The sequence below is a fragment of the Camelina sativa genome, chromosome 14 (genome assembly GCF_030686135.1).
Source record: "Camelina sativa cultivar CO46 ecotype springtype chromosome 14, ASM3068613v1".
Taxonomy (NCBI): Eukaryota; Viridiplantae; Streptophyta; class Magnoliopsida; order Brassicales; family Brassicaceae; genus Camelina; species Camelina sativa.
The window spans coordinates 6,322,474-6,335,279 of record NC_141893.1 but is presented as its reverse complement, the minus strand read 5'-3'; the positions used below and the strand labels follow the sequence as shown (position 1 = coordinate 6,335,279).

The following is a 12,806-nucleotide window of genomic DNA, read 5'->3' as shown; positions in this document are numbered from 1 at the left end:
GCTATATTAGTATAAAAGAGAGAGAGACGCGAACTGATAAGGAAAAAATCAGAGTTTTTGACATTTATTAGATACTAAGGAAACTCGAATACAAATGTATAGAGGCTAGTCTTTTACAATACGTGAAAATTCATTCATATAGAAAAGGATACAGTAAATTTAATTTTTGTGTTTGCCCAAAATAAAGAGAGAAGAAGAGAGACTTTTCCCCTAAGAAAAATAATCAGACATTGTCTTTTTTTGTGTCTCTCTTCTTTCTAACAAACCTATCTCTTTATCTTCTTTGTTCTAGCAAAATTCGTAACGAGGCAGAAGCAGCAGAAGAAGAAGAAAAATTTGGTGTCAGGACTCCTTACTCGCATTTGATCGACCGGTAAATGTGACGAACAAAGAGGAGTGCTGCACGGAATCCTATTGTTCCGAGCATTAAGAAGAATCCGTAGCAAATGCAAGCCATGTATCCGAAGAAAAACGATGTTTGCATGAACCCTGACATGTCTGATCTTGCGTAGTAATAGTATAAGCAGTATGCGTATATAAACAAACCGGTTGATCCACCGCATAAGAACGATCTGCAATACAAAGGTTAAAGAATCAAACTCAAGCTCTAAAATGATCAGAGAGGAAAAAAGAGTAGAGAGAGATGATTGAGAACTGAGTTTAACCAACCTCCACCACCACTGGTGATCTTCAGCAGCGAGTTGGAAGTAAGTCAAGGCAACGGTTATAAAAGCAGTGACAATGATGAGGATGATGAAGACAATGAAGAGAATGCTGTAGATGGTGTAGATCCGGTGACCCCAAACACTAGCGAAAATGTAGTAAAGCTCAATGTAGATGGCACTGAAAGGAAGAAATCCAGCCATTGCCATCTGTGGGATAGCGCTTCTGTACCATGGGAGTGGTGGAATCTCTCGGGGATATTTGGTAGTACGGCACGGTGCTTGGAACTCCGCTTTGCTGTTTTTACCAGCGATCCCACCCAAGACGAGTAAAGGTGATGTGACTAACGTCCATATCAGGACGATTACCACAATGGTTCCAAAGGGTAATGCGGCGGTTGCAGTGTAGGTGATGGCTACGGTGTTAAGGAAGCAAAACGTTAGGAATAATGGGCCACAGAAGAGACATCCAGTGAGTAACAAGTTCCTCACCTGCAACAATGTGACAAAACTGATTTAGTTTCGGTTGAAGATGATATTTGAGAAAGGGATTTAGAGGTTAAATATTTACCCAGCTTTTTCCTTCAAGTTGGCAGTAGAAAGAAGCAGATGTGTATCCGGCGATTCCAGATGTGAGAGCGTAGATGACCACCAAAGCGGTAAAAAGTGCTCCTCGGTTGTATGGGTAGAACACTCCAACAAGAGCAAGCATGAAGATAAATATGGTGCTGATGATAGTGGGATAGTCTCAATTAGTTATGATGAGATATATATGCAGATATGGATGAAAAAGTACTATTGGATTATGAGACACATACAGTGTAAACAATTGAGTTCCACTACCGAGCGATGCGGCGAACAAAGAATTGTGAGTAGGGAAGCGAAAGACATCCCCATGAATGTACTTCCATCCACTTTCCTCTTGATCATCAGCAGCTTCCTCGTCTTGAGCATACCTTTAGAGTGTGCGAAAAATGGTCCAGATGAGATAAGGAAGCGTAAAAACATGATGATGAGGAGTAGCGAGTAACTTGAAACTTACTTCATGAAATCATTCTTGAGTACTCGCATCAAGATAGTTGCAAGGAAACCAGTCAAAAGAAGAACCGTGACACAGGAGTTAATAATGGAGAACCAGTGAATTTCCAAGTGATGTGGAAGAGAAGACGACATAGAGTATTTCTCCATTCTTTTCTCAAAAGGAGTCTCAGTTTCCTTCCACTTCACAGTGTACATAAACTCAGCATCGACTTCCTTGTCCTCAGTGAGATCCACAAGCGAATGAGGATCCATTCTAGCACTGATTTCAATCACACGGTCCTTGTTGTACAGAATCTCAAACTGGATGTGCTTGTACAGGAAGTATTTGAATTCACTCGGATCAGACTTGATATCTTTGTCAACCTTTCCAATGAAACCCCAAATAGGCAGATCATCATAGTACATCTGAAAGTAGTAGTCTTTCTCAACAGCCTTGCGGAACTGTTTGACCTCTTCTTTAGTTAGCTTCTTGTTGCAGTATACCTCAGACTCTTTTTCATCTCTGAAGTTGAGCTTGTATGGAGCACTAACAAGACGATCTCCATTCAAAACCTCGCCAAGAGCTTCCTTCTTCTCTTTCACACCCTCTGTAAACCAAAAATCAATGGGATCAGATCAAAACATACAAAAATTTAAATGTGAAAGGACAAAACCTTAAGCCATTTCAGCTGCAGCCAAGTCCAATAGTGCGATTAATCTAGTAAACAATATGCATTTACCTGGGATACAGAAGGGAAGATCAAAATAACGGTAGGTCTCACTGCAATGATCATTGAACAAAAACCAAAATGAGTCGTAAAGCATTCAAATATAAGATAGATCCAAATGTAGTTAGTATCTTCTCTCACTCACTCCATGGATTTAATTTGTTTTGGTAGTGTACTCAAAAAGTTTCAAGGTCTCGTTACTCATTTCAACAGCAACAGATTCGTTAGATCAATGATCAATATCTCAAAATCCTCAAGTCTACGAATTCGATACAGTCTCAGATCTGAAGAGCAGATCTATGAATTATAAAGTACCTTGGGTTGTGAAATGGGCCGACCTTGTTGGCGTAGAGAGGAACGGTGTCTCCATCCTTGTAACGGTGGTTGGAGGCGTCGGATCTGACATAACCGGCGCCGGAGAAGAGAATGGCTCCGACAAGAAGGAGCAGTGTCGTCGGTGTCCTCATTGCGTTTTTGCTGCTCAAATCGTGAGATCTGAGTTTTTTTTTTTTTTTTTTAATTATGTATGGGGAGAAAGGAAGGAAAAAAAAATGGAGGAAATAACGTTAATATTTATATACACACCGGTCTTCTTCAATTATACTCCAGTCCAGTCAGCTGTTACACCAATTTTATTATTACTATAATTAGATATGCACGGGTTAACATTTATTTTATTTATTTTGTAATTTTTATTTAAAGTGTTATATATATGATTGTTTTATTTAAATTTTTTTTTGCTCAAACACTATGCCATAAAATCATATGTTTAATATAACTTATGAAAATAGCATCTATTTTATAAGATCTATTTTAGTAGATTTAAATTTTGACCTGCGGTACACTGCAGTTTAAATTATTTGATAAAAATATTAATTTTTGTTTGTTAATTTTATTTGATTTGTTTTGTTTTTAAAATTATATATTGTATTTTGTTAATTATATGACTTAACCTACATTATACCGCATATTAGTTATTTTGTTATAGTATTAATTAATCGATTTAATTAGATACATCTATGAATCTAATATTCATATTGTTAACAAAATAATGAGATGATATTTTATCCATGTAGCACTGAATTAATGATATTTTAAGTTTCTATTAATATCTACTCAAACATGCCTAGCCATATAACCCGTCGTGTGATATTTTAATTTATTGTACATCGCAGAAAAAACTTCATAAAAATCTAAATATATTTTTAAAATTTAAAATGTTTTAATAAAGTTTCGGTTTTTTTAGAACTTGAACTACTTATAATATTTGAACTTCTTATAAAGTTTAAATATTATTAATATCTTAAACAATTATAAAAAATTAAATGTTTTAATAATTGAAATATTAATAATCTTTAAAATTTTTAAAAATTTATACATTTGAATTTTTAAAGTTATTAAAAGTTTAAATTCTTTAAAATAAAGAACCATAATAAAAATCAAGATTTCTGCTCATTCGTATTCAGAATTATTTTGGTCTCTTTTTTATTAATATGACTTTGAATCTTTGCCTAGTTTTCTTAGGTGATGTAGGGCATTTTGTATATTTTTTTTATTCATCAGTTGAGCAATATATGTCTGTTTAAAAAAAATTAAATTACATCATATGCAGAAAAAATCATAAATTTTATTAACTAAATGTATTAGATAAAAAATTAAAATAATTTAAATATAAAACAAAATAAATGTGAAAGAAGAATCACATATTTTTGTTTTAATTTGGTTGAGAGATTTCCTTATCTTTTAAATGTTACCTATAATTGATTTATATGTTACTATAACTAACTAAATCCATATTATCCTTACTTACTAAAAATCAGACTAACTCTTATATTATGATACACTTATGTCACAAGTTTATAACCAAAAAAATCATAAATATATCTATTATATAGTCTACAAAAAAATGTCGTGTACTTCTGTTTTATTATATAGAGAATTTTCTTTTTCTTGTATTTCCTAAGAAAAATACATTGAAACTATATAGTATAATACAAAGGGATGTCTAAATAGTAAATACAATTGGTCCTAATTTTTTTTTTTTTTTAAAAATAAAAGATCTACTTTTATCCTCTGTCTGTTTTATTAAGTGTATTTTAAATTGTATAAGGTTATAGATTTTTTTAAAAAATATACTCATGTGACTTTGTGAAATTGTGAGGAAAGAGAGAAGAGAAAGATTAATTTTAAGGGACTTAAAAAAAAAGTTTCAAATTCTTGTGAAGCAAATATGAAAGTGAACACTTTTTTTCAAAAAAAAAAAAAAAAAATGAAAGTGAACACTCACCAAACAAATCAGGCGTTACTAATGCCCGAGTTGACTGCGTAAGATACGTAGAAGCGGGCTACTACTTAATTGTTTCTGCCAAACCTATTTTATCTCTAGTGTGTTCATTTCTTGGGTCGAAAATCTGACTGTATAGTATTCTAGACTTTTCAAATTCATGTTTTTTTTTTTTTGATATATGGTTCGTGCGTTATCGTAACGTAATTGCTTTGCATGATCTCACGGCATAATCTAATCATTAAACATTTTTAACGCTTTCATTAATCATTTATACAGTATATATAGATATACAGGGGCGGATGCAGAAATATATTTAGTATGGGGCACTAGTGTAACTAATAATTAAATTAGAGGGCACTTAACTAAATTTTTACACTATATATTGAAGAAAATAGAAAAAATAGAGTGGGGCACATGCCACACCCAAGCTCTACCTGCGTCCGGCTCTACCTGCGTCCGGCACTGTATACAACGTGCATCGTTTATGCCTTATGGCATGTACAGTTCAAAGGGCTTTCTTATTTTTTAATAAGAACGATGGAAAATTACAATGTTTATATACCAACCTGACATACTAGCTAAAAAAAGAAACTGTGAACAAGCTCCATGGGATAGAAGTATTGAACAAACAAACAAAAAGACAACTCTGGTCAATTTTGTTTGATAATTTGGGTTTGGAACAAACAAACAAAACACATGGTCAATTTTGTTTTGGTAAACATATGTATATGTTCTCTCATTTGACATTTGATTCGGGTTATTATATATAAACCTCATTTAATTCATTAAGAAATAGCATAAACCAACTCAAATTAGTGTTATATGTTTCTCAAATAAATCCTGTCAATCCAATCCAATGCACACTAGCTAGAATCAATCGCAGTTAACTTCTAAACCATACAAAATCGGTATTAAGAAACATGAACCAAATTCGGTTCGATCTCAATTACAAATTTATTGTTTTTGTAAACTAAAAATAAAATTATATATTGTGGACAAAAAAAATAATTAAAGTAAACGGGAGAGATGGCGAGTATAATCGGCGCGGCGTCGCAGTACAGGTCACCGGAGCAAGCAATATCCTTTTCTCTGTTTTCAGAGGAGAGCGACTCTAATCCTGTGGATGCCGTTATTTTCGCGGGAACTTCGCTGGTTCTCGGAACCGCGTGTAGACAACTGTTTAATGGCACTAGAGTTCCCTACACCGTCGTTCTCCTCGTTATCGGCATCGTTCTCGGATCCTTAGGTTTTCATTCCTAATGTTCTTCTTTCTAGCTCTATTAATTGCCTTTTTCTCCAAAACCGTTAATAAATAGTTAAATTTTTTTGGATTTTGCTCTTCTGCAGAATATGGAACTAATCATAACCTTGGCAAGATTGGCAATGGGATTCGTATCTGTAAGTTACTCTTATCTTCTTCTTTTTTTTTGGCTTGAGACTGTTAGATTACGAGCTCGAAATAATGGCAAAATTCTGAATAATGTTACAGGGAATGATATAAACCCTGACCTACTTTTGGCTGTTTTTCTCCCTGCTCTTCTTTTCGAGAGCTCATTCTCCATGGATGTGCACCAGATCAAGGTTTTTATTTTCCTGGAGTTTGTGGATTGAAGCTACTTCTTTGTCTGTTTTGGTTCCGGCTATTTTTGATTGTGTTCACACCATTGGTAGAGGTGTATGGGACAAATGGTTCTGCTTGCTGGCCCTGGAGTTCTGATCTCTACCTTTTGTCTTGGAGCTCTTATAAAGGTACTAACTAACTAGCTTTCTAACATTTTTGAGATGTGTATAAATGACCTTCCATTAAGTTACGAGTTATATATGATTTTGTAGCTTACTTTTCCATATAACTGGGACTGGAAAACATCATTGTTGCTTGGAGGACTTTTAGGAGCTACAGACCCCGTGGCTCTTGTTGCTTTTCTTAAGGAGCTTGGTGCTAGTAAGAAAATGACCACTTTAATTGACGGGGAGTCTCTGATGAATGATGGGTAGTCATATATCAAACTCTTATGTTTTGCATCAAGATGATCTTATGTCAATTATGCTCAAGCGTAGTTTTTTTTTTTGAAAAATTCAGGGTGTCAGTTGTGGTCTTTCAGTTATTCTTCAAGATGGTGATGGGGCACAACTCTGACTGGGGTTCCATTATCAAATTTCTTGTCCAGAACTCTCTCGGAGCGTATGGACTTTTCTCCCTTGTTAGTGGTATTTTGTGTTGGTGTCTTTCCTCTAATGTTATGTTATGTTCTGATTTTTTAGTGTAGGCATTGGTCTAGCTTTTGGCATTGCTTCAGTTAGTTGGCTTAAATTCGTATTCAATGATACGGTGGTTCAGATCACTGTAACACTTTCAGTGAGCTATTTCGCGTATTACACTGTATGCTCCTCACCTTAACCTCCAATGCTGGAATCCTCCTAATCTCTGGAAAACATGATATTTTTCTACCATGTACAGGCACAAGAGTGGGCTGGGGTCTCTGGAATTTTGACTGTGATGATTTTGGGGATGTAAGTCGCGGTGAATTTTCCCTTCTTTCTATTGTAATCGTGCTTAAAATCCATTGTTCATAAAATGATTTTAATAGGTTTTTCGCTGCATTTGCAAGGACAGCAGTTAAGGGTGAGAGTCACCAGAGTTTGCTTCACTTCTGGTAATTCACAACTCAGCAATCCTTTTTCATCATAAGTAAGAAAATTATTTTCATGTATGTTTGATAAGCATATGACTTTCCTTTAACATTTTGCAGGGAAATGGCCGCTTATATTGCAAATACATTAGTTTTTATACTCAGGTACGAAGTGTCTGGCTAGATTCAAAAACAGAAAGTTAATGTTTTACAAAGAATACAGTTACTTCTCTTTCATCCATTATCCAGCAGAACTGTATTGCAGTCAATGTTTAAGCCAATTGATACAATTACATTGCATGTGTTTCTCTTTTGAATTGCAGTGGAGTTATTATCGCTGAAGGCGTTCTTAGCGGTCGGAGCATATCTTACGAAGGTGCCCCTTCACATTTTATGTTTGGATTTTTGTTTTTATTCTATTCTCTCCGATGGAGATGATGTGTCCTGAATACATCACTAATTCCTGATATCATTCCCGCAGTAGCTTTCTTTTTGGCATATGTATTGGGGTTAAGGAACATTCCTAACTCATAATTTTTTTCTCAGGAATCTCTTGGGGCTTTCTTTTCCTCTTATATTTGTATGTCCAACTTTCCCGCTGTGTTGTGGTTGGAGTTCTGTACCCATTGCTATGCCGTTTTGGCTATGGATTGGACTGGAAGGAATCCATCATACTCACGTGGTCTGGATTAAGGGGTGCTGTGTCACTATCACTCGCTCTATCTGTAAAAGTGAGTTCTGAAGAAATGGTCGATTTATTCATGCAAGAGAAATATATCTAACGAATTATATGGTTATCTGTTTTGAAATCTTTTATATATTTGTTCTCATTTCCTTATCTCTGACATACTCTATCTATTGCTCATATGATTCAGCAATCAAGTGGAAATTTATATCTCAGTTCGGAGACGGGAACAAGGGTGAGTTTTGAAGCACAGGATGAAACTACTATTGAGTTTCTTTCTGGACGCTCTTATTGTTATCTTGATGTGTTAAGCTGTTTTGCAGTTTCTGTTCTTCACAGGTGGGATTGTTTTCCTAACTTTGGTTGTTAATGGATCCACTACTCAATTACTCTTGCACTTTCTTCGCATGGACACTTTAACGGCCAATAAGGTCAGGATGTTAATGCTATATTCTCTTGGGCTACTAATTTTCAAATTTAAGAAGCAAATGCATGATATATTACTTTGGTAGATAATGGAATCTCTGATCATCTGTGTTTGTGCTCATGCATGTACAAGTGACTGCATCATATATGTACAAGTGACTGCATACATGCCGGTGTGGGTATATTAGCTTAGGTTTGTGTGTTTTACCGACCGTTAATAGGTAGTTGAAGATTGGATTCAACGTGATTCGGAATCCGTCACTGATCCTTGAAATTTACATGTCCGCCCAATGTTCAGAACTACTGCTACAGAAATATAATCAATATATTTGCTCTTCTGCTTATATGTTTTTCTACTGGCAGAAACGAATATTGGAGTATACAAAGTGTGAAATGATGAACACCGCCTTAAAAGCTTTTGAAAATCTAGGGGATGACGAGGAGCTTGGATCTGCTGACTTGCCTACAGTTACAAGACATGTTTCAAGCTTGAAAGATTTAGAAGGGGGACAAGTTAATCCTCACAATGGGTATGAAGCTGGAAACCTTGACCCTACGACGAATATAATGGACATGCGTATACGCTTCTTAAATGGTATTTAACCATGTGTATGAAAATCTTCTGGTTGTCAAATTGTTGTTTCTCCAAAATTGGCTATTGACTCGAGACTCTTGCCTGTATCAGGTGTCCAGGCAGCTTACTGGGAGATGCTTGATGATGGGAGAATAACACGTAGCACTGCCAATGTTTTGATGCAATCAGTAGATGAGGCACTTGACCTTGTTTCTACCAATTCTTTATGCGACTGGAGGGGTTTAGAGCCGCGTGTTCATTTCCCAAATTATTACAAGTTTCTTCAATCAAGAATTATCCCCCGCAAGTTGGTCACGCATTTAATTGTGGAAAGACTAGAATCTGCTTGTTACATTTCCTCTGCGTTTCTCCGTGCTCACAGGATTGCGCGACAGCAATTGCATGACTTTCTAGGTATGCATCACTCTGTTCTGTTATAATCTGTACGTTTATTATATTCGTTTAAGACTGTATAACATAAAGACTATCTATCTGATATGTCCTTGAAATGAAAACCTTTGGTCTTTCATTTACCTGAAATTGTGCTTTCTTCTTTATAGGTACCCCATGTAGCGTAAACTAAACTCCCAAATTCATATGTCTCTTAGCTATATTATTTAATTTACATAGGTAACAGTGACGTTGCTTCTACTGTCATAAGTGAAAGTGAGGTGGAAGGAGTAGAAGCAAAACAGTTCTTGGAAGATGTCCGTGATTCATTTCCTCAGGTTTTGAGACCATATACTTCTTTTGAAACCCATAAAATTTTGTCATGGATTAACTTGTCTTTTAAAAACAAGACAAGTGGCTGATAATAGCCATAAAATTTTGTCAGGTTTTGAGTGTTTTGAAAACAAGACAAGTAACATATTATGTGCTGAATCATCTAAATGGATATATCAAGAACCTCGAGAAGGTTGGGCTGTTAGAGGGAAAAGAAGTTTCTCATCTTCATGATGTTGTTCAGGTACTAACTCTAGCTTACTTTCTCCTTAAAATGTTTTTGCCACATGCTAGCTTATCCCCCTCCCTCTTTCTCTCTTTCTCTTTCACACTTCAGTCTGACTTGAAGAAGCTCCTGAGAAATCCTCCTTTACTAAAACTTCCAAATATAGAAGGTTTTCTCGCCAGCAATCCGTTATTGAAAGATCGCTCAATCTTCAGGAGTTTGGCCACGGGCGAGACACATTCATGAATAAGACTTTGTAGGTTTTCTTGTCAGAAGCAAATCAAGGAGTAGACTCAGGTTTCAGGAAGAGTCAGGAACTCGTTAATGTTCTTTCTTCGCACCCACCTGGATAGTACCAGGACCCGTGTGCCCCGGCCCTTGGTCAGATACCCGAATTACTCTTCTTTTTGTATTACCAAATGCGTCCTGCTTTTTTGTTCACAAATCCACACTCTTTGGTTGAAGTTCACAATCCATATACGCTGGCATAAAAGTTTAATTATAACGCATATATTTAAATATTAACGCTTATAAAAAAGCACAAAGTATATCGTTTTTTCTTCATTCACGGAAGCATGGGTTACCCAAAGATTGTATAGTTTACTAATCCAGACATACAGTGTATAGAGTAAAATACTAAAATATGAAGGAAGAAAAAGTATCCACCCATAGAAAAGAATAAAAATCATAAACGAAAAACCAAAATCGGTCGCTCACTAAGCCAAAAACGCGTTAATTTGGAACCAAAGAAAGAAAAGTCTGTGACCACTTCGAACTCTGAACAGTTACCAGTTTAAACTAAACCTATAGTATTTCACTAATATGATATGCAGGGAAGAGAAACCAAACTGCACTAAAAAAGCTTTACCATAGTAAGAATACACAACGAAAAAGTAAAGCAAGAAGTATCACATAAGTTCTTTTCTTATATATGACCTTAGGAGGAGGACGAGGGAGGTTCAAGGCGAGATTAGGAGGTGGTGGCAATGGCCGGACTGTTAGAAAACCTGGTCGAGGAGGAGGAAGAGCAGCTGGACCAGGGAAGCTATTGGGATCTCCATAAATACCATCACCTTGCTCCTCTCCATTAGTGTTCTGAGTCAAGGCTTGGTTTGTTGTGCGACCGATACTTACTGCGTGACCATCCCATATTACTTGGTTCATATTTCCATATTTCTTCTTCTCAATCTCTGCTTTTACATCATTTGATGAGACTTCTTCTTCAGTTGTTCCAAAGATATCAGGACGCAGGCGGGCCAACCCGAGAATCTTTTTAGCAATCTCATCATCCTGTGCAAGTGTGGTCTCACGAATCTTAGCAAACATCCGATCCTGCTGCTCTTTCAACTTAGGATCAATAAGAATCTCGTTAATGGGAATTGGTGATCATATAACAACTTTAGTTGGATCTCTCTATGTGATGATCCTATCGTCTGGCTGGCCTCTTCCAATTCTTTATAACAATCCTCATTAGGTGCTTCTCCACCGTGTACATTTTCAATCTGCATAGACCAACCATTCTCTTCCAGGTTCGCTGCTCTCGTAAAATCTTTCTGCAACACAAGTTTTGTTTTCCTCAATATGGTAGAAATGTTTTATTTTTGTTAAAAACCGTGAATGGTAAAAAAAATTAGGTTATTGGAGAATCAAAAATCAAAAAACGGATACAAGAAACCTAGTTTTGGACTTTATCACGAATCACCACAAGTGCGTATTTAACCATGATTTTCTTGTTAAAAATGAAAGAGACCAATCAAAGAAGAAGAGTGACCAACCAAAGAAAAAGAGTGTCTTCTTAGATTAGTCTCTTTCTTTTTGTGTATAATGGACATACGTATACGCTGTAAAGGAAAGACTTAGAATAGGGTTACATTTGTAATTAGTTCTCATCAAAACCCTACTGTACAAAGGCTATATATGTTGTAAACATTCTCATAATAATATACAGCTTACCTTACATGGTATCAGAGCGGGCGTATCCTAAGACCTATTTTTTTTTTTCCGCCGCTTGCTTCCTCTTCTTCTTTTCCCTCTCGTCTTCTTCTCCTCTTCCGATCATGTCTTCTCAGAGTGAAACTATTGCCACTTCTGATGCTTCCATGCTTCACAACGTTAACATGTCGAATGTGACCAAACTCACGGCATCGAACTTCTTGATGTGGAACCGCCAAGTCCACGCCTTACTCGATGGATATGATCTCGCTGGTTTCCTTGATGGTTCCACCGCTGCTCCTGCTGCCACAGTTACTTCTGCTGGAACCACTACCGTCAATCCCGCGTACACTACTTGGAAACGCCAGGATAAACTCATCTACTCCAGTCTCCTTGGTGCCATCGCTGTTGAGGTTCAACCTATCTTATCCAAGGCGACAACCTCTGCTCAGATCTGGAGTACACTCTCTTCCACTTATGCAAAGCCAAGTTGGGGACACATCAAACAGATTCGCGAACAGATCAAACAATGGAAGAAAGGTACTCGTTCTGTCGATGACTATGTCCAAGGTTTTACCACACGGTTTGATCAACTAGCCTTACTTGGCAAGCCAATGGATCACGAAGATCGGGTTGACTACATTTTGAGTGGTCTCTCCGATGCATACAAACCGGTGGTTGACCAAATTGATGGTCGTGACTCTCCTCCATCGTTGACGGAGCTCCACGAGAAACTCCTCAACTTTGATCTGAAGCTTCAATCTCTTGCGCATGCTGCCTCTTCCTCTGTTCCAATGTCCGCGAATGTAGCATCTTACAAATATTCTGGTGGCAATCACAACACCAACAACAACAACAACACTCATTCTCGTGGTCCGTTTTGCGGGTCGTCTCGGGGACAGTGGCAGAACCA

General features: G+C 36.6%; 2 protein-coding genes across 13 annotated transcripts; one reads left to right on the top strand and one right to left on the bottom strand.

The window, feature by feature from the left end:
- Window positions 1–37: 37 nt before the first annotated feature.
- LOC104740145 (transmembrane 9 superfamily member 2) lies at window positions 38–3,050 on the bottom strand. Its single transcript, XM_010460674.2, has 7 exons — window positions 2,726–3,050; window positions 2,423–2,463; window positions 1,705–2,290; window positions 1,481–1,618; window positions 1,234–1,390; window positions 670–1,154; window positions 38–572 (listed from the first exon to the last, which is right to left on the bottom strand). The coding sequence occupies exons 1-7, from the start codon at window positions 2,875–2,877 to the stop codon at window positions 353–355; spliced, it is 1,779 nt and encodes a 592-aa protein (XP_010458976.1). The 5' UTR covers window positions 2,878–3,050; the 3' UTR covers window positions 38–352.
- A 2,591-nt stretch (window positions 3,051–5,641) lies between these two features.
- LOC104740143 (sodium/hydrogen exchanger 8-like) lies at window positions 5,642–10,646 on the top strand. Of its 12 annotated transcripts, none has more exons than XR_015580537.1 (19): window positions 5,642–5,943; window positions 6,045–6,095; window positions 6,187–6,278; window positions 6,369–6,446; window positions 6,531–6,688; window positions 6,778–6,879; window positions 6,960–7,077; window positions 7,156–7,208; window positions 7,286–7,351; window positions 7,448–7,492; window positions 7,651–7,703; window positions 7,874–8,058; window positions 8,203–8,247; window positions 8,336–8,443; window positions 8,802–9,033; window positions 9,124–9,426; window positions 9,573–9,740; window positions 9,848–9,979; window positions 10,073–10,344. XR_015580537.1 is itself a non-coding variant. In XM_010460672.2 (19 exons), the coding sequence occupies exons 1-19, from the start codon at window positions 5,724–5,726 to the stop codon at window positions 10,205–10,207; spliced, it is 2,274 nt and encodes a 757-aa protein (XP_010458974.1). In that variant the 5' UTR covers window positions 5,642–5,723; the 3' UTR covers window positions 10,208–10,646. The 12 variants fall into 12 exon arrangements, 2 of the variants coding, with proteins under 2 accessions (XP_010458974.1, XP_087341755.1); XM_010460672.2 differs by having other exon boundaries at window positions 9,643–9,740; window positions 10,073–10,646; XR_015580545.1 differs by having other exon boundaries at window positions 5,657–5,943; window positions 8,352–8,443.
- The last annotated feature ends 2,160 nt before the right edge of the window (window positions 10,647–12,806 follow it).